The sequence below is a fragment of the Callospermophilus lateralis genome, chromosome 7 (assembly GCF_048772815.1).
Source record: "Callospermophilus lateralis isolate mCalLat2 chromosome 7, mCalLat2.hap1, whole genome shotgun sequence".
In the NCBI taxonomy this organism is placed as follows: domain Eukaryota; kingdom Metazoa; phylum Chordata; class Mammalia; order Rodentia; family Sciuridae; genus Callospermophilus; species Callospermophilus lateralis.
This window is the reverse complement of record NC_135311.1, coordinates 28,053,271-28,076,074: the sequence shown is the minus strand read 5'-3', so window position 1 is coordinate 28,076,074 and position 22,804 is coordinate 28,053,271. Positions and strand designations below refer to the sequence as shown.

The 22,804-nt window shown below is 48.6% G+C and overlaps 2 protein-coding genes across 2 annotated transcripts; both read right to left on the bottom strand.

Annotated features, from left to right (window-relative positions):
* Positions 1 to 1,212: 1,212 nt before the first annotated feature.
* Positions 1,213 to 4,151, bottom strand: Gstm3 (glutathione S-transferase mu 3). The gene is made up of 8 exons (XM_076861610.2): positions 4,045 to 4,151; positions 3,625 to 3,700; positions 3,202 to 3,266; positions 2,474 to 2,555; positions 2,288 to 2,388; positions 1,885 to 1,980; positions 1,683 to 1,793; positions 1,213 to 1,397 (listed from the first exon to the last, which is right to left on the bottom strand). Exons 1-8 carry the CDS (start codon positions 4,090 to 4,092, stop codon positions 1,299 to 1,301), a joined length of 678 nt encoding a protein of 225 aa, XP_076717725.1. The 5' UTR covers positions 4,093 to 4,151; the 3' UTR covers positions 1,213 to 1,298.
* A 4,474-nt stretch (positions 4,152 to 8,625) lies between these two features.
* Eps8l3 (EPS8 signaling adaptor L3) lies at positions 8,626 to 18,798 on the bottom strand. Its single transcript, XM_076862456.1, has 18 exons — positions 18,768 to 18,798; positions 18,572 to 18,636; positions 16,710 to 16,868; positions 16,305 to 16,454; positions 16,093 to 16,148; positions 15,860 to 15,999; positions 15,669 to 15,784; positions 15,385 to 15,511; positions 15,242 to 15,303; positions 14,954 to 15,028; positions 14,502 to 14,650; positions 11,179 to 11,260; positions 10,921 to 10,955; positions 10,225 to 10,414; positions 9,886 to 10,014; positions 9,509 to 9,582; positions 8,896 to 9,028; positions 8,626 to 8,637 (listed from the first exon to the last, which is right to left on the bottom strand). Exons 1-18 carry the CDS (start codon positions 18,796 to 18,798, stop codon positions 8,626 to 8,628), a joined length of 1,785 nt encoding a protein of 594 aa, XP_076718571.1.
* Between the last annotated feature and the right edge of the window lie 4,006 nt (positions 18,799 to 22,804).

Sequence of the window (22,804 nt, the reverse complement as noted above, 5' to 3'; positions counted from 1 at the left end):
GTTGTCATCTATTTAGTCCCCAAGGCATGCTCAATTCTTTTAAGTCCAAAAGGTTTCCCTATAGCACACCACTCCCTCATATGCTGAAAATTTATATCAGTTATTAGACTGAAGAGAAACTTATCTTTACACCTCTTATAGCAAAATGTTCCCCATACCTAAAAAGTTGGCCTGGACAAACTATTGCTGGCAGGGGTGGCAGTTGAACATGTCTGTTACCCATCTTGAGGCCACCTTCTTACATCATTGGGTCTTATAGTCATCAAGCCCTTTTCCCCTCACTACAGAGATCCTTGGCTTCTGGTTCACAGGGGATAGCAATCTGGCCCACAGGTAACTCCTAAGGCTGTAAGAGTTTCTTTATAAGGACTTCTGACTTTGCTACATAATGGAATAGTTGATGACAATTCAATTTCCTTAGGAATCTGTTACCCTAAAGTTTTGTTTCCTTAAAACTAGTTTTGAGGAGCTGGGGATGTGGCTCAAGTGGTAGCGCGCTCGCCTGGCATGTGTGCAGCCCTGGTTTGATCCTCAGAACCACATACAAAGATACTGTGTCCACCAAAAACTAAAAAATATAAAAAACAAAAAGGAAAAAAACTAGTTTTGATTATGTAAGTAGGTCATGAATGCATTCTCCTAATTAAAAAAAAAAAAAGGAAAACTTGGCTGCATCTTAGAATTCCCCTTTAGGTTCTACCCTGAAGACTGGGCCTTCCATTCCTTTGTCTGAAGTAAGCTTTGTTATCAGTTTCATTGTTTCCCTCCAGTGCTCAATCACTTACATTTACATTGTGTATATATGGAAACACCTCACGTTCTCACTCTCAAAAATGATAAAAGATGTCATGCTGTATATATTAATTTGCAAACTAATTTTGAAATTCAACAATGTGTCTTGAAAATCCTTCCATGTGAGTTCACACACTTCAGTATCATTCTTTAACTGCCACATGGTATTTCACAGGATTAATGGGTACTTACATGATGTCCATGTAATGGACCCATTTAAAATAACTTCTTTCTCCAACTGTGCATTACATTTCTAATACTTGCTCTCAAGCTTTGATGATTAATTTCTAGACCTTGAACTCAGTTGGGGAGTAAGGGAATATTAATGTTGCAGTGACTAAATTTATATCTTGGTTGTTGTTCACAGATCCTTACTCTCCTTTGGCCTTTACGCTCAAGAGAAATTCAGCTGGACACCGGTCACCCAAGAGCTATTTATTGGAAAGAGCAGAGAAGAGTGTTGGCCCCTAGGTATAGGATGGAACAAAACAAGCTGTTTCTCTTGCTCAGCATATACACTTGTTGCCCCACTTGGCCATCTTGTTATTGACGGGCATCTTGAAGAAGCGGTCAGACTGCAAGTAGGCAGCTATTTTCTCCAAGGCCTGAAGGGAAAGCACACCAAACTTTATAAGGACCCTTACCTAGCCCAACAGACCCAAACCAAAACAACAATATGCACATGCTGCCTGCCTCCAATTTTTCTCCATTTCTTGTAGACTATGACTTTGGGGTGTAGAAACCCTGCCCAAGACTTGAAAGCACAGAGGTATACAGCCATCAACCTCTTCAGGTAAAAGATGGTATTGGACAAGCATCTACTATAGTGGGACCCTGAGGGCCTAAGGAACCTGTGAATGTTTCTGTAACAAAGTTATAGACAGCATTACCTCAAAGCGGCACATGAAAGCCTTCAGATTTGGGAACTCATCCAGGCACTTAGGCTCAAACATACGGTTCTGGTCTAAGACATCATAGGTGAGAAAATCCACAAAGGTAAGCTAGAAGGAGAAAATAAGATGGTTAGGTGTGGGGAGTTCACGAACACCTGCAGAAACAGAAAGCTATCCTCTCCTTTCCTCTACTTCCTACCTTTTCCCCTGCAAACCACGAGTATTTCCCCAGGAACAAGGAGAATAGTTTCAGTTGTCCAGGTAGCTGTTCCAAGTACTGAGGCTTCATTTTTTCCTGGAAGAGAGGGAAAGACAGTGAGAATAGCCACCACCAGCATCTATATAGATAAATTAGAGCACAGGCTAAGAATGGACACTTTGTAGCCCCTTCTCCAGGGATTTCTTTCTCAGTGTCTTCACTTCAAGATGGCAGAATGGAAAGAAAAGGTTTGGAAAAGTGGAGGAACCCATATCAGAATTACATGACAAAAACATGCCCCCCCCCCAAAAAAAAGTTCTATTTCCTATTCTTATAGATTGGGTTGGTGGGAACAACAGCAGAAAGGAAATTTGCTCAGCTGATGCCTGCTGAGAAAACTCACATGATCAGAGTTGTAGCAGAGGCGAATCAGTTGCATGCGGAAATCCATTATTTGGTTCTCCATGATGTCTACTCGAATCTTTTCTTCTTCGGTATCACCACCTGTAGGCCAATTAATAACCACCCTTGAAATCATATACACCACTGTAAGCAAACACATTTCTCTCACCAGCCCTACCCAACTCACACATGTTGTGTTTGCGAGCAATGTAGCGCAAGATGGCATTACTCTGGGTGATCTTGTTGTTCCCATCCATGAGATAGGGAAGCTGGAAGGAAAAGGAGAAGCCAAATGGACAATCTCTTTCTTCCAGGGAAGAGGAGATTGACAAGGTGGTAAACAAGAGAGAGAAGATGCTGTGTGAAGAGAAATTAAAAAATTAGGTAGAAGGTAGTAATGGGTTCCACCTGATTCTAGCAAGCGTTCTTAAGTCTATGTATATTGGGTGCATATGTGCATGCCATGAAACCTTTTTCAGAATAAGGTTTTAAAATGCAAATTGCATGTATTTAGGTAATTATAAAACATTTTACAGCAAAATTGTGCTAAAGTAATATGTGCTTATTAATAAGAGCAAAGGGATGTAATAACCACCATAATTTTAGTGATGAATATAACATTTGAGATATCTGAAATACATTTATTAGAGCATGAAAATACCTGATTTTTACTAGTGATAAAGTCACAGATGTAGCTAATAACTCACATTGCTTATTACCCTTTTTCACAATGGAGGAATACTTTTGTTAGTAGAAATGAAATGTAATTTTTTTCTCTAGTTCAAGGATCCTTTTATCTCTTCTATCCGTGTTAAGAACCCCTATTCTAGACCCTCCCAGATCAGAATAGGAAACAGTAAAATGGATATACTTGAAGGCCTTTCCTTCGCCCACTCCTCTCCCTAGGACACCTACATTAGGAAAGTCCAGGTCTAGCTTGAACTTCACATCCAGCCATTGGCTTCGATCATAGTCAGGAGCTGTGAGAAAGAGAAATGGGACTCAACATCTTTAACAGCCCACCTGATGAGAGAGTGGAAAGATCTAGAAATGAATTAGTTCTAATACTTCTAATACCCAGCTCCCCAAACTTCACCTTTTAGTCTCTGTGAACCATTCGATTAAGTATTAAGAAGGGGTTGGGGCCATGGAGGTAAGGAGAATCCCCAGGTCGATGTAAAGTACGCACTTCTCACACAGCAATGCAAGGAGTTCCCTGGTGATAGGGGCAGATGTCCCACCAGAATGGAGTGATGCCACTCTGGGCACAGGAAGACAAGGACAGTGGAGGCAGCTTGGCTTAGGGGAATGGTGTATGAGTTCCAAAGTGAAAATTACCTTCCCCGCAAATGTACCGTTTCTCCTCATAGGATGTATCCGTGAACTCCAGAAGCAGGCGGATCGCATGCGCCAGCTGCAGGAGACAGCCCCGGATCAGCGCTCGCGCCGGTCCGACCCGCGCCCAACCCCCGCCCGCCAACGTCCCCCGGCACAAGGTTGCCAAAGACCCTGTAACCGGCTGAGGGCGGTTGTTAAGCGACCCCCACAGACTGGCGGCCGTTGGGCTCTCCCCGCCGGGCCTAGTGATCCCAGAGGCCGGGCGGGGGTCGTCAGCGTCTGAGGCTGGGCAGCTCAGATGATGGTAGTCGCGGCGAAAGGGCTCCCACCTACAGCTTCTTCTCACAGAGCCGCTGCCCCAGAGCCCTGGCCACCTTCCCGTCTCTGACGGAGCTGCTGGGCAACTGCGAAAGCACTCACCCCGCGAATATCCCAATAACCCAGAACCATAGACGACGTGGACGACATGGTGAAGCAACGTGCGGGCTTTCGAAGACTGGGGATAAACCGCGAGCGGCGAGGTTTTATATTCGACGTATCTGGGCGGGGCCAACGTGAGCCGCCCGACTCCGCCCCCGCCCTCGTTCCCGCCCTCCGCGTGGCCACAATATCACGCGCATGCGCGACTTCTGCGGGCAGTAGGCCCTCGCGCGGTCTCGCAGGAGACCCGCAGGTGTGCAAAACCTTCGCTTAATGCAGTTGTGCTTCCCCACGGGCGGGAGCCGCACTTCAGTAGTTAATATTGCCAGGGCGGGAAGTGCAACCAGGCAGTAGTTACCCAGGGAGAGTCAGATTCATGGGTGCGGTAGAGGACTAGAACAGTTCGTGATAATCGGACCGGATTCTGACCACCCAGCTGAGTCGCCATCTTTGGCTCCACTGTTAAGCAGCGGGGAAGGACTGGGGAATGAGAGCTTGATGTTAAACCCATTAATTACTGAAATCCATAAAACTGCCAAGTAGGAAGTGATTCAGGGCATCACCTAAGATAGTTTGGAGGGAGAGATCTCTTCAGGCCAGGACAGAGGGTGGTTCTAGGAAGGCTTCACAGAGGAGATGGGCATTTGAGCAAGGTTACTGAGGAAGGATAGGCCATGGACATTGCCACAAAGGGCACTCCAGGCAGCAGTAGGGCAGAATAAATACGGGAAGGTGGGAAATACATGTGTGTTAGAAGGAACAGCAAGTACTGTCGAGGTAGGCTGGTTTATGAGGTGTTGAGGAGGCACAGAGAGAGGGAGGATGGGAAAAGCATGTGGGGGTCAGGTTGTAAAGGGCCTTGACTATGAGAAAGGGAAATTTGAAGTTTTTTTCCTCTGGTCTGTGGGGAGTATCTAGATCATACTGTCCAATAGAAATGTAGTGGAAGCCTCACATAAGATTTAAAATATTTGTTTCTGGTAAAAACAGGTGAGTGGATAAATACATTTTATTTAGCCCCAATGTATTAAAATACTGTAATTTCAGCATATAATTAGTATAATATTATCGAAATGTTTTTATTCTTTGTATTGTCTTCAATACACAGTGTGTATCTTACACTTAAAACTAGTCTCAATTTGAGCCAGCTACTGTTCACCTGCTCAGTAGCCACATGTGGCTCATGACTGCTCTATTGAACAGTGCAGATTTGGAAGCTGTGCTGAGGTGAGTGATATTGCCAATGTCCATTAGAGAAATTAATGTAGCTTCTTTGTGTAGAGTGGATTGGAGAAGGAAAGATACTATAATTTTTGCCTTCACTCATTCATGTACCCAGCAATGTTTTTAACATGCCTATCATGGGCAGCACTGTTTTAGATGCTAGGGATACAGAACTCAAAAAAATTAGCAAGAATTCCTCCCTCTGAAAGCTTGCATTCTAATGGAGAGAGGCAAAAATAACCAAATACTTAGTGAATATATGATAAGTCAGATAGTGGTACATGTCCTATGGAGAGAAAACAAAGAGGAATACAGCTGGAGAAATAGCTCCGTGGGAAAGTTTTTCTAGCATTCAGTGGGTGCTGGGTTTGATTCCCAATGGATAGGGCAGGCAGTGGGGGATATTTTAAAGCTGGTTGTGGTGGCACATCCCTGTAATTTTGGAGACTTGGGAGGCTGAGCAGGAGGATCCAAAGTTTGAGGCCAGCCTGGGCAACTTAGCGAGACCCTGTCTCAAAATAAAATAAGAGCTGGGGATGTGGTTCAGTGGTAAGTGCACCCCAAGGGTTAACTCCCAGTACTGAAAAGAGAGAGAAGGCAGAGGAGAATAAGAAGGAATAGTGGTGGGGAAAGGTAGGAGAACCCCAGTAGGAAGGGGATTTGTGTTTTTGAAGAAGGAATTTTGGTACGTCTCACTGAGATGTTAACCTTTAAGCAAAGACCTGAACAGGTGTGAGATCAAGCTACTGTGCTGTGGGGGCTGTGGGTGCAGCAGGCTGGGGAGATCTCCAGGCAGAAGGAAGTGGTAAGTACAGGGAATCATTGTACACACAGCATTTCAAACAATGAGACCAAAGAGATTGCCATGGAAGTGAGAGCAGTGGAGAAGAGACGAGATCTGCAGATTTCGGGGTGCTGTGGCACAACATTTAGAAGCTGGAGAATGACAGAAAGGAGTCTGAAAAGGAGTCTGACCAGGGAGGTAGGAGGAACACCAAGTGAAGGAGGAAATGAACAACTATGTCTAATGGGATTGCTCGGTCAAGGAAAATGAAGACTGAGAAGTAACAGTTGGATTTAGCAATGTGGGTGTCCTGGGGACCTTGATACAGCAAGAGATCTGTGGGAGGTTCCTGCAGTCTTGAGAAGAACTACCCTCTGTGTTTTTAAGAGAATGTAAAAGGGGTAGAGATTTGTAACAGTGTCAGTGTTGAGCAGGAGAGAGGATGTGTGGGAACTCTGTGGAGGAGTTGAAGAAGGGGAGTTTACAGCTGCTCTCAGGGTTCGTGTCCGGCCTGCACAGCATGGCCACCTAGAGGTCCAAGCCACTATTCCTCTAGTCTGGGTATGGGAGATCACATTATCTCAACCCTTTAGTTCAGCTAAAGCAAACTTAGGACTTTTAAAAAAGACATTTTGCTAAAAAGGGGGAAAAGTGCAAACATAGGGACGCATGAATTTATAATGCCTATATTTCTTTTTTTTAATGTTTTTTTTATAGTTGTATATGGACAGCATGCCTTTATTTATTTTTTAATGTGGTGCTGAGGATCAAACCCAGTGCCTCACACATGCTAGGCAAGTGCTCTGCCACTGAACTACAGCCCTAGCCCAAAGCCTGTATTTCTTTTCCCAAAAGAACAAGGGGGCTAGTCCCAAATTAACTTGAGGTATAAGATTAGCATTTTTTTTTTGAATAGCTATGATATGCCAGGCAATAGCACAGGTGTTTCATATATGTTAGGTAATTTATTCCAATCTAAGCATCACAACAACTTTGTAAAGTAAGTGTTATTTTCATTTTATAGGAGGTAAACTGAGGCCTGGAGTGGTTAGGTGAGTCACTTAAGATCCCAAGGATGATCTGGGGTTCAGACTCATGTCTAATACTAACTAATGGTAGTGCCACTGTATTTGGGCAGCCCATCATTTCACCTCAGTCTTTTCTCTTAAACTTGGGGAACAATGTGTTAAGATACTATTCCTTTCTCAGGCCCTGTAGGGTTTCCCTGTGGCCAGTGATCCTTCAACTCTGTGAGGCCTCAGGGGCAATGGGCCTTGACTCATTCTAAGAAATTAACTTTTTTAGCTAAGTTTGTCCTTGACAAGTCAGACCCTAAGGATTTTGCCCTTTTTCTCTTGTGAGGGAATTTTTGCTTTCCTATTCTGTGTTACCACCTACAAGGAATGATTTTCTGAGGCCGGAAAGTTGAGGGAATGACCTAGGCAGTCTAAAAATAGGACAACTTGGGCCCCAGACAATGTTAAGGTCATAGACAAATTCAGTTGAGAGACTAAGGAACACTTTAAAAACCCTCAAGGTAGACTTGAATTCATAATTGTAGATTAAATCAATTAAAGTAAAACTCTGATTATGTGGAGATAAGTGTTCATACTATGACAGTTTGGAGATTAAAGTAGGTTACTTCCCTAAAAGATATTGGAAGCTACAGCCAATTCACACTCTTCACCTAATCTTAGAACAGGAACCCAGAGGTGGGATGACTTGGTAGAGTTCACACTGCTGACTGTGGGACTTTCACCTATCAGTTCCTTATGCTCTGTCACTAAAGAGAAACTGGGGAGGGAACTTAAGGTTGGCTCATTTAACAGAAGGGGCAAAGTTGCATCGAAAGAGGAAGTTAACAACTTCCTGGAACACCTGCCTTGTTTTAGTTAGTGCTTCTCTGGACCATCAGCCAGTGATGGTTAAAACCTGCAGCTGTCACCCTGGTGCTCTTTACTACTTCTGTGCCCTCAGCCGTGCTGGATGCCTTGGTCTCTTGTAGGAGACATATACACAGAAGGATGGGGATGGTGACCATAGCTTCATTTTGGTGTTTGCTTAGAAAGAAGAACTTGGACCATAGCTCTCAAATTCTGATTCCCAGTTCCAGGTTGTAGTGTGAATTCTTTCTCCCATTCAGATCATCTGACCTGGTGACGAATGTAAGGTTGCTGCTGTTTCATGCCTCAGATCTTCCTACCTCACAGTCTTTGGCTCCCATAAGGCCCAGAAGAAGCAGCAAGGGAGACATATGATAGACTTGAAGATGGTTTTATTGGGAAGATGAGGGAGTAAACCAACTCCTGACAGGTCTAGTCATAAGTGAGCCAGACTTAGGAAAGAGATAAAATAAATAGGTAGTGACTGGGGATGATCCCAGCACAGCAAGAAAGGGTACCATTTGCCACAACATCTGGGCCTGTTAATCCTCTTTTCTGTGTGAGCTCTCTAGCTGCGTGGTTTGCTGCAAACTGAGGAGCTGGAAGAGGAATTCTCAGGGTTCTAAAATATCAAATACTCCATCTTGCATAGGAGAGACATCCTTGGTCTTGAAGTGTTTGAGCTGGTGCCTAAGGACTCATCTGAGGGAAGAAAAGAATTCAGATGAGTCTTTGCCAGGTGAGAGAGCCCCAGAGGTCCTGCCACCTATACGCTTGGAACCTCGAGGCATGCCTGAATGCATGAAGCCACACCCTTGGAGGACTATCTCATGCTCAGTACCTTCCATGATCAGTTCCACCTAGGGCTGGGCCTGCTGGCTTGTCTCCCCAGCACTCAGACTCTCTTGTTGGGAGGACCAGGCCCTCTCAGCAGGACCCAGGACCCCAGAGTGTCCTTACCCCCAGCATCCTTCTGACAGCCTCCAGCCGTGTCTGGACTCGTGGGGCCTCTTGTGGACACAGCATCTGTAGCTCCCCAGGTCTCATGTGAAGTAGCTGGCTCCCCATCAGGGACCCTAGGGTCTTCACCGTGCTGTGAACAAAAACAGGAGAAGCCTCCAAGGGTCAGGTGGAAGGATGCTGGGCCTGAGTATTTGGGTAGAGAAGGGCTGTTTAGGATTGGAGGTTGGGGTTCCAGGATGATTTGTAGCATGGGGTGTCTGAAAGTGCTGGTGTAAGCCAATTGGTTTGGCACCAATTGATGTCAGAACATCCAGGTTTGAAGTATCTTGTAGGAAGGCATGGCTGAGCTGTCAGTTTGTTTTTTTCCCCAAGTTCACTATCTTGATGCTTGCTGCCTTCACCATGGCAGGAGCACCCCACTTGACACCCTAACCTAGGTTTAGGCAAGTCCCCTTCCTCTGATCTCTTTCACTTAGCAGAACCTGTATCTGAGATGGAGTTGCCAAGCACAGTGGAGGCCAGTTGCAATTTTGGGTCTCTGAGTTTCCATAGTCATCATCGGAGCCCATTTTAAGGTCCCCTCTCCATGCCCCTCAGACTGTGCACTTACACAGTGGAAAAATTTTCTGCCTGCAGCCAAGCCTTGACTTCCTCAGGCCTTGAACTGAGTCGAAGCATTGGAGCCTGGATTGGTAGGGCGGGGGGTGGAGGAATAAGGGGTCAGAGATCATCTCACAAACACACATACCTCCCAACCCTAGGTTTCTTCTCTGGGCTTCCATCAGATCACTTATAACAGCCTATGATTTTATGGTCTGGTAGGAACCCTGTTTTATTACTTGCTTTGACCCAATAACAAACTTACATGCAGTAAGAACTGATTAAGTCAAACCAGAACTAACTCTTCTGCTTTTCACTAAATCCTCCCCACCCTGACCTCCAACTCAGGACTTAAGCCTTCTGGATAACTTAGGCCAGGTAGTATACCCGTGTGGGTGACTGGCCCTGGCTCCCAGGGCCTCCCATCTGCAGGGGCTCCAGGATGTTGCTGGGAATGTAGCCACTCTGTCCTGCCTCATTCTTCACCAGCCACCACCGCTTGCTGTGGTCCAGAACCTGCCAACAGTCACCATCTCAATCACCCAAACCTCTGTCCAGGAGGAGGAAAACACACAAGGGTTTTTTCCCTCCCAGCCCTCTCCTACTTTCCTTCTCCCTCTTCAGGCCACCCACCCTGGCAGCTCCATATCCAGACTGCCCAGTCCAGGCTACCTGTAGCTCCCACCAACCACCACCTCTTTTTCTAGCATCAAGCCCAGACCTTACCTCCAGAACCTCACCCTGAACCACAGTTAGTTCCTGTGGGTTCCTTGCTTCAAACTCATACAGAACTTGCATTTTCAGGACTGATTTGACAGGTCTAGGGCTGGAGGGTGGGATGCTGGTATCCCCAGGTTGAGGGCCATTGTTGTAGGTCTCCTCCTGAGCAAAGCGTGAGGTACTCCCTAACCTAGCACTTTTGCCAAAAGAAAGAGGGAGGATGGCTGGAGACGGGCCTCAGAAATTGAGCACCTGTCCAACCACCAAGAACCCCGGATATCTCCTAGCTACATCTGGTGGTGAATTTTATGGTTCCATAGAGTTTGATAGGAGGTCTGTCTTAGGTGGGGCTTGGGGTAGAGGTTTCTGAGGACAAGAGAGGTCTGAAATATCATTGATCTCTAAAGACATTTACAGCAGTGGAATTTTCTACATCTGAGCTCTGCTGTGAGCACTTTATATTTGAGCTCTGGGAAACCAGAGATGTATATGGATGGTATCATGAGAAGAAGGGATTGGAACCTAAGAAGGTCAAAAGCTGCTTTTGCATCCAAACTAGGGGAGGATGTGTTTGTGTATGTCCTTGTTGACTAAGAAGAGAGCTCAGAGGGTCTTTGAGATATAGGCATCCAGAGATCAAAAGGCTTAGTCCCTACATTCCCTCCCCAAGCCAATTCAGTCCCTAATAGCTTCGGGCCATACCGGAGGGCAATAGAGTCCTGATATCCTAAGGGTGCCTGTAAGGAACAAAACAGAAAGTGAGTAAGAGCAGGAAGCAACCACCATGGTGATAGGGAGTGGCTGTCAGACACCCCCAACCCTTACTCCCACAGCTTTCTCCCATCCTCTTCCTGGCCATCCTCACAGTGATGGACCAGGTCCTCACATAGGCCATGGGGATGGTAGAAACTAGCCAGAGCCCAGGGCTTTGGATAGGACTCTGTGCTCAGCATCTCTTACCAAGGAGGAGCGCTCTGGAGGTTGCCAGCCATCATAAAATGTAGGTTGGTAGTGTGGAGGCTCTTTGCCTGTCCAGTCAGCCCTGGGGGGAGAACAAATCAGAGTCCTTGTCCACTCTGTGCAAGGCTGTGGGATGTAGAGAGGGAGGAGATGACAAAGCCTAACCTCGGGGATCTTCTAGCTAATGGGGGCATAGTCCATTGTGCACAGATGAAAGGCCTCAGAACACCCACAAAGGAGCAAATGGTTAAGGATGAGCAAACCTCACAGCGCAGGATCTGTGGACCAGCCCTACCACCACCCACGAAGTGCAGATGTATCACTCCCTAGGGAAACAGTGGCTTTGCTGGGGCATTTGAATTAAAGTGGTAGAAATCAGAGTGTTAGGTCCTAAAGGCCCTCTTATGGTTTCCTACTGTGTTTTTCTAACCTGTTTTCAGTGTCCCCACAGTAGGTCTCTCTAGCTAAATAGTGTGTGGAACTTTAATTTTTAGACCATCATGGCAGGGATGTTCTAGCTGACACCAGGATGGGGCAATTTCTTGCCTCTTAGTCTCCCTCTCGCCTACCACACAGGGCCCATCTGTGTGCCATCTGTGGCTTCCAGGCTTTCTGTGCATGGACAACCACTACCTGGCTGCAGGGGAAATGCCCTCGAATCTTAGGGAATTTATTCTCCCTGCCTCCTCCAGGTAAATATTTCCCCTGAACTTGGTGTACCTGAACTTGGATTAGTGCTCCTTTCACGCTCTACTGCACATGCTCTTTACATGTCTGTGTTGTTTTGTTTTTTTACTAATTTATATTGAACTCCTTGGGAACTGTCGTCCCAGGACTGTGGCTGGCACATAAGCTGCAGCTAAGAAATGTTTATTCAGTGGACCACAGAGACAATTCCCTTTTCTGATCTTCTTCGTTGGTCCTTTCTTCTCGGCCTTAGAAAGATGCTCAGGTCTTCCCTTGACCCACTTACAACTCCTTGTAAGCTGTGGACCTATAACCCTCTCCTTGCAAATTTCCTGAGAATGTACCTAAATACCCTACCTACACGTTCTCACCTCGGTCCTGTCATTACTCCAGCATCAGATTTTCTCTGTCATTACTTTATTGGAACCAGACTATTTAAAATCCTGACAATCTCCTGGCTGTCAAATCAATGGCCTCAGATGTTCTCCATCCTTCTGGATTACCACAGCATTCAATGACCCATAGCATTGATTAATTTCTGGTTATTTTAGGAAATTAGAAAACATCTAGGGGAATAACTGACTTGATATATTATTTAACAAGTGTATATCAGTTTATGAACACTGGAGTTATTTTGCATCTTTAAGGGTACTTTTAAAAAAATCACATCCAGTACAGCATGGTGGTGCACACCTGTAATCCCACCAACTTGGGAGGCCAAGGCAGGAGGATTGCAAGTTTGAGTCCAGCCTCAGCAACTTAGTGATACCCTGTCTCTAAATAAAAAATAGTAAATAAGGCCGGGGATGTAGCTTGGCAGTAAAGCTCTTGAGTCCAATCCCCAGAAAAATCTGCTGATTCATTTTTCTAGGGTCTCAAATTCTTCTTCTTCTTTTTTAAAGGATTGTATTTTATTTATTTTTTAAATATCTTTATTTATTTTCATTTATTTATTTTTATGTGGTGCTGAGGATCGAACCCAGGGTCTCACATGTGAGGGGCAAGTGCTCTACCACTGAGCTACAACCCCAGCCCTCAAATTCTTGAAATAAACTTGGGCTTTGAAACACAAAATTATATATTTAACATGGTTGCTCAATGTTAAAGTAGTTGAATAAAATTACTTGAGGTCTTTTGGTTTGAGTCCATTGCAGAACCTCTCTTTCCTCCTTGCTGGTGCTAGATGCCAGGGCTCTCTCCCCAGACAATGTGAGCCCAGCATAGCCATGGGAACCAGCAGACTCTGAGACTAGCTCATATGATATTCTGGACAAATGAATATTGTTATGAGAATCCAAGTATCTGTTGACAAATGAATGAATAAAATAAAACGTGGCATGTTCATGCAAGGGAATATTATTCAGCCACTAAAAAGAAGGAAATTCTGACCCATGCTATAATGTGGATGAACCTTGAGGACATGCTAAGTGAAATGAGCCAGTCATAAAAGAATAAGTAATGTGTTCCACTTACATGAGATACTCAGAATAGGAAAATATAGAGAGACAGAGAATAAAATAGAGGCGCCCAGAGGCTGGGGAGGTGGGGGAATACAGAATCATTATTTTGTGGGCATAGACTTTTTGTTTGAGATGATGAAAAAGTTTTAGGAATAGATAGTGTTGCCTGTGCAACATTATTAATGTGCTTAACACCACTGCATTACACACGTGGAGCAGTTACAATAGTAAATTTTGTTATGTATATTCTACCACAGTCAAAAACATGCATTGCATTAATTGATTCATGTCTTTAACAAACTAGATGAAAACGCCTTTGAATGGGGCTGAATTGAAAATTCTGTCTTTAGGCAAAAGGCGTGCTAGGAAAACTGGCTTATTTCCCCATTGACTTCTCTTTCTGATCCCCTCTTCTCTCTTGGTTTTTATTTTCTTTGTCCTTGTAGTTCTTTTAACTCCCTGGGATTTCTTTTTTCCTTTTGCAACCTGCATGTAAGTTTCCCACCATCCTGCCGTCTTCCCTTGTGGAAGAGAAAGTACTATGCTTATTAAAGTGAGTTCTGGGGCTCCCACAGGCATGCTTGCCTTTCCCCGAGACCTTCCTTGTCAGGTTCTACCACAGCCAGGCCAGACATCTCACCTGGGGCGGCTGCCCTGTCTCTGTGGACTGTTCTCCTGACACCTCAGCTCAGCCAGGGGAGCCAGTTTCCTCCCCCACCCCCCAAGGCTCTCTTCAGTTTGTCCTCCTGCCAAATGCTCATGTCAGCTTGGGATCTTGTGGCATCTCTTTCTCTCCTAACTGGGGCCTTGCCAAATGGTTGCCAAGTCTTACTGATGTTACATTTGTAGCATCACTTATGATAGTAATTCTGAAATTCTGGGCTGGATTCAGATAAAGTTTTCACTTTGGCCTTGATAAAAATGAGGTTGGCATCTTTCCTTTCTTGGGAAGAATAGTTATTTTCTGAGACAATGCTTTTCCTTTCATAGTGAGTAAAGGTGGTAATCTATTTTTTTAATGGGTCACACTTACCTTAATAAAGAGTTGGGAACTTTATGGAGAATCCCCCAAATTGTTTTGAAATATTTCTGGTTTGTGACAACATAGGGCCTGGCTACCTCTCAGGTCCTTCCCCAACACCCCTCAGCCCCAGTTCAGGCCTTGTCTTCACTCACCGGCTGGTGGTCCAGGCCACACCCAACCCTTTCCAGAGGTTACTTTCAGATGGGCTCAGACAGGACTGCAGCAGATCAATGGCTTTGGGGGTGAGGAGGGGCGAGACCACTTGAGATGGTAGGTCAGCATCAGGGCACTGGGCTAGAATCTGGGGGAGTGATGGAAGGTGTCAGGAAGCCTAGGACAGAAAGGCCCAGATTCTCCAGCTCTGCTTAGCTGCCCATCTCCTGCAGAGCCCTAAGGGTCCTTGTGTCTGACCCCTGCTCATAGAGTCTTCTGGGGGTGCTGGTCCCATGAGGGATGTGGTCTTGGGGTTAAGGAGGTGGGTGTGCTGGGCAGAGCAAAGGGAATCCCCATGGCCTCCCTCTACCCTCTCTCAGCCTCCTTTCCTCCCTCTGCTCCTGCTTGGCTTCAGCCTGTCCCTCTTCCACGCTGTCCTCCCACTACTTACAGAGTCCAGAGTTTTGAAGAGGATGTGCACAAACTCAGGGGCACTTGTCTCTTCCAGCCTGATGGCCAGATTTCCCTGGGGACACAGGGCAATGTCTGTCACCACACTTCATCCTGCAATATCTTCCATTCCCCATAATTGTTTATGCCTCAGCTAAGAGCCTGGGACTCTCCAAAAGCCCCAAGAAGGGGAGCAACTGAAGAAGGGAAAAACTTAGAATGTCCAGAGACCAGTGACTGTAGGGTTGTTGGGAGAGGAAGGCTGGGGAAGTGGTGGGGAGCCACAGACCAGGAGGTTAAAGCTGTACTTGATCTTCTGGAAGCAGTCAATGTAGTGTGCCCGGGTTATTCCTGTGGGAGCAGGGACAAAGGCAGCATTCACAGATCATCTCAGGACAACTCCACTCCTCTCCCCTGGCCCTCAGCACTCACCCTCATTCTCCTTGTTCTTTTTTTTCCTAAGTCTCCTCTTCTTCTTCTTAAGGCTGGTCTTTGCCTGAACCTCCTTCAGTTTTCCCATGAACAGCTCAATGTCCCCTAGGACATGGTTCAGCACCTCCTGGGCCCCAAACAATCCATGACTGTGAGTGGGCAGTTAGGACTGTCCTGCCCTGACCACCCTGGGGCCCTGAGCTCCTGGGTGAGGGGGAGAACAGGTGTACTCTCTTCCCCTGGGCCCGGGAAGCCTCAGCAAGCCCAAGACCATCCTCAATTACCTCATCTCTCTCTAGATCCTCTGGGGATGGAGACCGTCTTGGAGGAGGCCGAGCGAAGGCGTTTGGTTCTCTGGCACTCGGGTGGCGTGACAAGGGCCTTGGGGATGGTGGGATGCCTGCGATGTAATGGGACTATGGGCCTAGAACTCTTTTGACATTCTCTTCCACCTGCCCCTGTCCACAAAACTTACTGTGCTCTGGGGTCATCTGGTAGGGCTGCTCTGGAAGGGGCCCCCGCTCCAGAGAGGGTGCCTGCTCCAAAGGAAGTGACCTTTCCAGAGATGGTCCCCTCCATCTGTTCTGGCCTGAGTGAAGGCCTCCAAATTGAGGTCTACTGAAGACATGGTGAAGGGCACTTCTTTGACAAGGTTCTCGGGACAGAAGCCTTGTCCACACTTCTGCTGGCTATGCAGAGACTGCTTACCTTTGCTCCAGCTCCTCCTCCAGGGCCTTCTGCAGGCTGGTCCTCAGCCGTTCTGCCTGGAGGAAGCCACAGTCAGGCAAGCTGTGTGTGTGTGTGTGTGTGTGTGTGTGTGTGTGTGTGTGTGCACGCACGCACGTGGTGGGGTGGGGATGCACACATGCACCTGAGCACACAATGGTTATGGTTTTTGAACCTCACCCCTGGCCACTCACCCCTACTTCATGGCACTGGAAGAGCAGAGTGCTAGTGCTTGGCAAGCCAGACTCTTGCACAGTGATGGACAAGATGGAGTTGTAGGAGCAGGTGTTCAGTGCCACATCCATGGCCTTGATGTTGTCTAGGCGGTAAGAGTCCAGCTCCTCCTGGGCCAGGTGAAGAAGTCAACTATGAGGCCTAAGAACTAAGTTTGGCTCCTAGAAACTCCTGATAGGCTTGCCCCTGCCCTCTGGTGGCCTGGATCTGAGGAGTCATCTGCTCTGACTTGTGCCTCTATCCCCAACCCTCATCTCCTATCTCTTGTTAGGCCTGGGTGTCTGCTGAGTATGGGAGATGGCTGCTGTTGGAGGCACTTGGCACTTGCTCTTCCACAGCATGGGCTAGACAGTGGGAGGGCTGACCTTGGTCTCGATGTCCAGCAGCTGGAGCCAGCCATCTCTGACCTGCAGGATCAGGTCTTGGCTCCACACTCGGCCCTGTGTGTCCATGTCCTGCAGCTTCTGCAGTGCATCCTTGGGTTCCTGGACTCTCTGTGTCCCCAGCTTACATGTCATCAGATGCTATAAAGGGAGAGGAAAGGGACCAAACCAGGAGAAGTTTTGAAAGGGGGTGGTGGTGGGAGAGGAAGGCAGCAGAGGGGGAAGGGCAGATCCCAATAACACCCTCTGGGGACAATGTAAACTGTGTAGAAGCAGTAGGGCTACGGATGCGCCTCCAGGTGTGCGGCTAAGGGGCTGCATGAGGGATTTTAAGACTCCAAAGGAATGACAATTGTGGGGCGGATGTGTCCTGCTGGATGTGAGCTCCAAACACCCAACATATACTGTCTGAACTTCTGAGTGGGCTAGAGGACTCTTGGGCTCTGTCCTTGGCTTCCTTTGCTGCATTTGGGATGCCACCCCTCCAGCCTGGTCTTCTCACTGATCCAGCGTTGCTGTCGCTGTGCCTTCGCTCATACTGTTCCTCATACCCAAATGCCTTTCTCCCCTCTGCCAATCTAGCACCTCGTCTCTCAGGAAGAGGGTCAAGCCCACCTTTCCTGATTCTTACCCAAAGAGATCCATAGTGATCTCAGTCTCCTCAAAAGTCCTTACCTGATGCTACCCTGATGATTGGTGGGTCTTTGCCCTTGTCTACTTCCTCCAGGAGAACCGCCCACACCACCCCCCCACTCCTTACCCTGCTTCTCCCAGCTGCGTGTTGCCTTTCCCAGTCTCCTCCCTTACCTGGTGTCTGTCTTTCCCCTTGACCCTCCCTCTCTACCCTGGCAGCTCCCCATCCCTCCCTGGGTCCAGCTCCTCTCTCTGTTCACCCTGCCAGCAGCTCAGGCAGCAGAGGGGGAAGGGCAGATCCCAATAGCACCCTCTAGGGCTGGGGATGGGCCTGGTGTCCCTGTCATCCTGAATATGTCTCCTCTTGCTCTTAACTCCTATGAAGCCAGTTCCCAGCCCCACCCCATAAAGAAGATGAATACTCCTGCCTCTCCCCTGCAAACGGGGCAGCCCTTTCTGCCTTGATGTTGTCTATCTCTCACCCCAGTGTGGCTCCCTGTTATCTGCATTAGATCCCTAACACATGAGACTGCTGGGGTGGGGGAGGTTTCTCCCTCACATGCTATGTCCCCCACCATGTCCTCAGCAGTGCCTGCTGGTCTGACCACACCCTTGTAGCCTGCACTTTGTTTTCACTGTGGTGCTGACATCCCTTCCTGTAACTAGATCTTGAAGTAGCAGATACCCTCCTGGGGGGGTGTGCGTGGCAGAGATACCATTCCAGCAGATCAGTGGAGGCAGGGGTCACCCCACTCCCCAGGAGCTCAGACTCAGCTACTCCCCTCTTAGTGGCTCCTCAAATCCAAGAGGGCTGTAGACCTCATACTTTCCCTCCTCCAGTCATGCCCATTCTGAGCAAAGAGCAACTCCCTGGTAGTGGGTGTGGTTGGGGGTGCATCTGGAACAAATGGGGTTGGGCAGGGGAGGTTCTCAGTGCCTCTAGGCCTATCCCTTTCCTACTTCTTACTGTCTGGGGATCAGACCTCTATCTGAGCCTGCTCTGCCCACCTCCATTCCCCCTCCTCCCCAGAACTTAGCAGATGCTTCATTAGGCTGCAGGCTGGTTGGATCCAAGTCACAGGATTAGGCCAAATCAGGCTGTTAGCTTCCACAGCAGGAACATTTGAGGCATCTCTATTTTGGCAGGGCATTGGACACACAGAGACACTTGGGTTTAGTTGGAAACCACCTGGGGCTCTGGCGGTACTCACCTCCACCCTGTGCTGCAGGAGGGTGAGCTCTGAGGCCAGGCTCTGGGAATACTCTTTCCGGTGCACTGCAGGGTAAAAAGTCAGGGACAGGCAGTGGCAGGAGAGTGAGATGAGGCTTAAGCAACTGCAGGGTGTGAGAAGGGAAAGGTGAGAGGATAGGGGCTTCAGCAGGGCAGAGGGTTCAGAGAGAGCTTACAGTAAATGGCTCTGCTACTGGGCCGGGACATGGTGACGCTGCTGAGGCCAGCTACCTAGAACCCCAAGTGAAACAGAGACAGCCATGAGAGCTGGCAAGAGGAGTACCAGGCCCAGTGGAGACAGAGGGCTGCAACTGTCAGGGAGCAGACCAAAGCCCTGGCTCCAGGGATCTTTCCAGAGCCATCTGCAGTCAGTGTCCTCCCTTAAAGAGCCCTTCATCTTGGTTGGCCCTGGAGGGCCAGACTAGGAAAGGGAGAGCCTAAGTCAGGCTCCAGGCTCCCATTATTTGGATCTGGAACCAGATTCTAGACTGGGCCTAGATGTGAAAGATGCCAGATAAGTAAGCTGCACCCATTTCTGTAGGGAGGGCAGAGGGCTCAGCAGCCTTCCCTGCCAGACCAAATCTTCTCGTCCAGTCCTGTTTCAATTCTGCAGACCAGAAGGAAGCTGATATTATCCCATGAGCTGGAGACCCTCTCAACAGGAGTGTATACACCTGTGTGTGCGCGCACCTCCATGAACTTGTCTACCATGGTGTAGGACTTATCAATGATCTGCACTTCCCTGAACATCTAACCAATAATCCTGTCTTTTTGCCCCCCTGTATTCCATACCTTCTCCTAGAGCTCCTCCCCACCTCAGCTATTTAAATCCAGCCCATGGATCACCTCCCTGGTGAATTCTTCCTTGACTACCACCCTTTCCAGATTGCCCCTGAATGCCATGTTGAGCTTTGTACATTCTTCTGTGACAACAGTGGCAGTCACAGGAGCCCCCGTAGTTAGTACCATGAGACTGCTGCCAAGCCCCTCATGAACATTCAGTCTTCACCACCATCTGCTCATGCTAACTTGGTGCCAACTGCTGCTCACTGGTCTATGGGCTTTATCCTCCATATCTCATTTAATCCTCAAAATAACCTTACTAGGTGGGTTTTGTTTTTATCCCCATTTAGTGAATGAGGATTCTGACACTGAGGCCTGAGGTCACAGTGATTATTTAACAGAGAATGAACCTAGACCTGTCTGGCTGCAGATTCTATGTTTTAATTGTTTGTGTGTCCCTGTTACTGGGTGGTGAGCTGGCCCAGAGGGGGTCTAGAACATCAATCCATTGAAACAAAACCAAATTAAATGTGGTGTGTGAATGTGCAGGGTGGGGTGGGGGCTAGTCATGAGTGGGTCAAGAGTGGGTGTTATCTGAATGAGGTGTGTATGCATCATGCATAGGTGTTGGTTTTGTGGGTCTCCACATCTGCGTGGTGTGCCTGGAATACCCTGGGCAAAGTATAAGAGAGCACCCACACCCATTTATTACGACTGTTATGAAAATAACAGAGGCTCCGATAAGATGAATCAGTGATGGGAAAATGAATCGTCATTGAATAATTATGAAACTGCAGGAGGCGGCTAGGTCTCTGTTCCCTTGTTGGGGAGGACCCCTTTTCCTCTCCAAAGAAGGGGTGCTGGAAATCTTTTCCCCTCCTCCTGCCTCTCTCAGGCTGTGACACACTTCCTGTTTCTAGACCAGAAGAGAAATGAGTGCATCCCTACTCAGCCCCTCTCTGCTCCCCCACACCAGGATGGTCCCTGTGGGTCCCTGTGGGTGGGTGGAGGTAGGGAAACAGCTGCTCTGAAGATCCCAACTCCAGGAGGAGAGGCTGGCTTTGGTCTGCCTGGCTCCTTGTGGTGTGGGAAGCTGGGCGGTGTTGTTCTGCCATTTCTTCCCCAAATGTAGGGGCTTGGAGCAGGGAAGGGGTATCTCTATCACAGACACTGGGGAAAGCCTACAGAGGGACTTTTGGACCCCCTTGCTCTGCTTCTTAGCCTGCCAGTCAGCAGCTAAGTCCTACCCTCCCTGGGGCTGAACCTCCTGCCTGCATCTCCAGATAGGCTGGAGAGAAGCTCTGGCCTGGAAAAGCTCCTGAGTTTTCCCCACCTGTCCTGGCCTGCCCTGGGGCTGCGCCAGGCCCACATATTCCCTGGGGGATAGGCCCTTACCTGGGTACCAATGCCTCTGGTGACTGATGGCCCAAGGGTCTGGCTTTTGAGCAGTTGATCTGGTGCCCAGCAGTTGGTCCTCTGCTACCTCGAGCAGCACCCTGCTGGTGAGCAGGTAGCCCCAGGTGAGCAGTAAGTCCCGTGGTGTTGAGGCTATGGAGGCAGCCACACCTGTGCTCTTTGGACTCTGGTAGGTGGGGAAACCTCTCAGGCCACACCCACCCAGCACTGAACAGGACACACACCTGTGCCAACAGGTGCCTTGAGCCTGGCCAGAGACCTCTGCTTTCTAGCTTCCTCCTTGCTGTCCTCTGGCCTTAGGTGTAACCCCTTTGTCCCTCTGCCTTTTGAGTACCTTGTCTGGGGCCCAGGTCAGCATCAGGCACGGGGGCCAGGAGCAGAAGGAAAGAGCATTTTGGCCTACAGAGTGTTCTATGATCAGGGGACCGGCCACCTGGAGGTGGGCCCCAGGCTTGTGGGGAGATATGGACTGGTGAGTGTGCTGTGGCTGCACATGTGCTCCATCCATGGGCACGTGACCATGTATGGCCAGGTGGTGCCTGTGGACAGGACATGGACCTGTCAAAGAAGATAGGGACAAAGGCACTAGAACACTGTGGACTTTAATGGAGGGCTGAAATTACTGTGCAGCAGGGCTCACCTTGTTCCTCCTTCCTTTGGTCAGTCCACCCAGCAGGGAGCCCTCCCACTCCCACATTCTTGTTCTTGTTCTTCCATCCCTTTCCTTTTCCAACCTACCTCATGTCTCCAGACGTGGGGCAGATCTCTGGCTGGCTTTAGCAAAGACAGAAAACCGAGGTATACCCCCTATCACTACTCAAGGACTTACCCAGTCCCTGGATGTTGTTGTATTTAAAAATCTCCTTTGGCACCCAGGGCAGATGAGGATCCCCATCTTCTGGGGACTCACAGCCCAGTGAGGGAGGCTTGGCATAAACAGAAACCAAAAGAGAAGCAGGAGGGTAAGAGAGAGGAGGGGAAATACCAGGTAGGAACTGATTTTCCTGGGACAGAGGCTTAGGGCCCTGCAGGTGTTGAATCTGTGGGACAGAGTCCTGTGGTCTCCAACTGCAGCCTGCACTCCTGTCCTTGGCTTCCCTGGGATCAGCCCAGGAGATCCTGGCCTGCGCTGCCACCCCTACCCTGGCAAATAGTACCTTGGATGGCCTGGAGTCCAGGGACTGGATCCCAGTGAGAGGCCTCCCCTCCCTGAACTGGTGAGGGTCACTGGGAGGGTCCTGGGGCCTGGGGTCAGGTGCCTGTTGGGCCAGCACCTCTTCATGGCTGCATGGGAACCAGCCTTCCTGACCTCCTTGGTTGTCTTATTCCCTGGGTTTTAGCCTCTGGGGCCTCCTTCAGCCTCTTTCAGGACAGGGTCGACTGTGCCTTTTTGCTTCCTCCAGTCCCAGCCCCAGTTCCATCAAGGTCACATTCCACTGTTAGCCCTGAGTTGGGTGCCCAGTCAAGACCTCATTCCTAACCAGCTCAGGCCAGGTCCCATCCTGTTGCAGGACTCTCCCATGTCAGTGTGAGCACAGCAGGGACTCTTGTGGGGGACATGGGGACAGGCTGGGATGCAACTTAATCTGTTGCAGAGTTCCACATGACATCTTCGAGCAGAGTGCTCTTTAGGGGTGTTCTGGGAGCCTGCAGGTTTCCTCAGTGAGGAACCCTTTGTGGCTAGTGTGGAGGCTGGGATTGGGGCTTCTTTGGGGAAGGTATTGTGAACCTTTGCTAGACTGAAGCCTCCCTGGGGGAAAATGTGTTAGAAGAATGGAGAGGCCAGGCCACCCTCACCTGGGCCCAAAGACAGCCCCAGCTGCTCAAGCATTCCCGGCTGAGGCAGAATTTGGAGCCCTGGTGGGAGAGAAAGAAGTAGGACCTGGGAGCATCTTCCGGAAGCTGTGAGGCTACAGTGGGGGGAACCTGTTCATTCTTTCGCTGGGGCTATTGGGAAAGCCATCCCTGGCCAGGGCACAGAGGCAAGCTGCTGCTCTGAGTGTGACAGAGGAGT

Excerpts from the sequence above, each read along its gene's own strand:
- Gstm3 (XM_076861610.2), bottom strand. The coding sequence starts at position 4,092 with ATGTCGTCCACGTCGTCTATGGTTCTGGGTTATTGGGATATTCGCGGG. Across the intron at positions 3,701-4,044 it reads GTTATTGGGATATTCGCGGG|CTGGCGCATGCGATCCGCCT; the intron begins GTGAGTGCTTTC and ends TGTCTCCTGCAG. Across the intron at positions 2,389-2,473 it reads TGCTCGCAAACACAACATGT|GTGGTGATACCGAAGAAGAA; the intron begins GTGAGTTGGGTA and ends ATTGGCCTACAG.
- Eps8l3 (XM_076862456.1), bottom strand. The coding sequence starts at position 18,798 with ATGTCCCGGCCCAGTAGCAGAGCCATTTACT. Across the intron at positions 16,149-16,304 it reads TCCAGTGCCATGAAGTAGGG|GCAGAACGGCTGAGGACCAG; the intron begins GTGAGTGGCCAG and ends GGCTTCCTCCAG. Across the intron at positions 10,015-10,224 it reads TTCAGGGTGAGGTTCTGGAG|GTTCTGGACCACAGCAAGCG; the intron begins GTAAGGTCTGGG and ends GACTGTTGGCAG.